The 1963-nt window shown below is 48.5% G+C and overlaps 1 protein-coding gene across 1 annotated transcript in view; it reads right to left on the bottom strand.

Annotated features, from left to right (window-relative positions):
- Positions 1 to 1631, bottom strand: part of LMO2 (LIM domain only 2) — a 9583-nt gene extending 7952 nt beyond the window's left edge. Inside the window, exons 1-2 of the mRNA XM_006756121.2 lie at positions 1564 to 1631; positions 445 to 660 (exon numbers count right to left, since the gene is read on the bottom strand). Coding sequence (XP_006756184.2) covers positions 445 to 660; positions 1564 to 1604 — 257 coding nt within the window. The 5' untranslated portion in view covers positions 1605 to 1631. The remainder of the gene's footprint in view (positions 1 to 444; positions 661 to 1563) is intronic.
- Positions 1632 to 1963: the final 332 nt, after the last annotated feature.

Raw genomic sequence — 1963 nt, 5'->3', positions numbered from 1 at the left:
CCCATTTTTCAAACCTCCAACTGACTTCAGGGCCTTCCTACGGTGACAAACTCTTGGAGCGCCATAGTGGGAACACACTTCCTATTTTTAAGTTTCTCCCCCAATCACATCGGAGTCATACAAAGGAATAGTTACAGCCGATAGGGATGCTTTGAAGCATTACATGAGCTCCTAAGAGCCCGCCCTCACACTTACGAAGTATTCTGAATTTCAAGTTTATCATTCTCTTGCCTTTAAACTATTTGTCATTTACCCCAGTAGGAATGGATGGAAACCTGCTTCCCAAACAGGAAGAAATGCCAACTGCTTCCCTGCAGGGGGCCGCGGAGACAGCCTCTACAGCCTGAGCTCATTCTGGCAGGCGCCCCGCAGATGGACCCAGACTCCGATGTCTGTGGACACCGGCCTCCCTGCTGAGGGCCCCGAGGGTGGCGAGGAGGGTACCTGAGATAGTCCCTCCGGCAGAGCTTGCGGCCCAGCTTGTAGTAGAGGCGCCGCCCCACCTCGCCCAGCCGGCACCCGCAGAGGTCACAGCTCAGGCAGTCCTCGTGCCAGTACTGGTCGATGGCCTTCAGAAAGTAGCGGTCCCCGATGTTCTGCTGGCAGCCTCCACATGTCAGCAGGGACGGGGGGATCTGCAGCACCTCATCCACGGGCTCCCTAGGAAGAAGGCCGAGCATTAGGGACGAACTCATGGTGGTGAGACAAGCACTCAAGGTCAGGAATCACCCGGGGCCAACAAACAGGGAGCCTCACTCAATGGTCTGTCGGTGACATAGAGAAAGGACAGGACAACCTACCCACAGGCTGGACTGCAGAGGGGCCCTGCCAGCCCTGGGTTAGGACAGGAGACCCTTTAAGAAGTAAATGCAGCCCAGCAGGCATGTCTCAGTGGTTGAGTGTCAACCTATGAACCAGGAGGTCACAGTTCGATTCCTGGTCAGGACACATGCCCGGGTTGTGGGCTCAATCCCCAGTTTGGGGTTTGCAGGAGGCAGCTGATCAGTGATTTCTCCGTCATCATTGATGTTTCTCTCCCCCCACCCCCCTTCTTTCCTCTCTGAAATCTTTTTTTTTTTAAGAAGAAGAAGTAAATGCAGGGCACCAAGAGGCACCCAAGACAACTGTAGGTGGTACTATCCCCCTCCCAGCCCAGCACCATTCTCACACCTCCAATCCACCTTCTCTTTCCTACTCTCCCCTCCTATTCTCCTTTCCTCTCTCCACACTTCTCCTGCTTTTCCCTCCTCTCATACCAGGACCCAAGTGCACTTCTGAACCCCAAAGGAGGCATTTGGACTGAACAGTTGCTTACTGCCAGGACAGCTGACTATTTAGGCTGAAAACCTGCAAATTTCCTATGGAATCTACCTGCCATCCTACCTCAAGTCCTTCCCGACGGCACAAAAACAGAGGTGAGGAAGAAAGTGACCAAAAGTGATCATTTTAGTTTTTCTTTTCAAGATACAAATTCCCTCAGGACATGATAGGAAGTCTCATTATTTTATTTTATTTTATTTTATTTTATTTTGTTACAGAAATTCCTTATTCCATCCTTCGTACCTAACGAATCCTTGGAGAACAATCCCATGTGTTAAGGCCATTGTTAAACTTATAAAGACATCAAATAGGCCTTTCTGCATGTCTTTACGACAGCAAAACTGATTTGGATAAAGTTGATTTAGAAAAGAAAACGGGGAGAAGGCAACAATTATTTTCAAGGGAGTGGAAGGCAATTAGACTCTAAAATCTCCATCCAGGCAGTTGTTAGCAGTTAGCTCGCGGTATGTGTCCTTTCATTAAAAAGTCATACAGCTTCTGACTTTGCTTAACTCGAATCTGAATACTTCTGTTTTTACATTTTAAAATAGATGACGTTATTTGCCAAAGGAAAATAAAGAGTAGAAGAAAGGATTCTAGCACCAAATGGGACACGGCAAAGACCCAATACCTGTTGATTTGT

The sequence above is a fragment of the Myotis davidii genome, unplaced genomic scaffold, assembly GCF_000327345.1.
Source record: "Myotis davidii unplaced genomic scaffold, ASM32734v1 scaffold94, whole genome shotgun sequence".
In the NCBI taxonomy this organism is placed as follows: domain Eukaryota; kingdom Metazoa; phylum Chordata; class Mammalia; order Chiroptera; family Vespertilionidae; genus Myotis; species Myotis davidii.
Note: the sequence above shows the minus strand (reverse complement) of the source record. Positions and strands in the feature narration are given on the sequence as shown.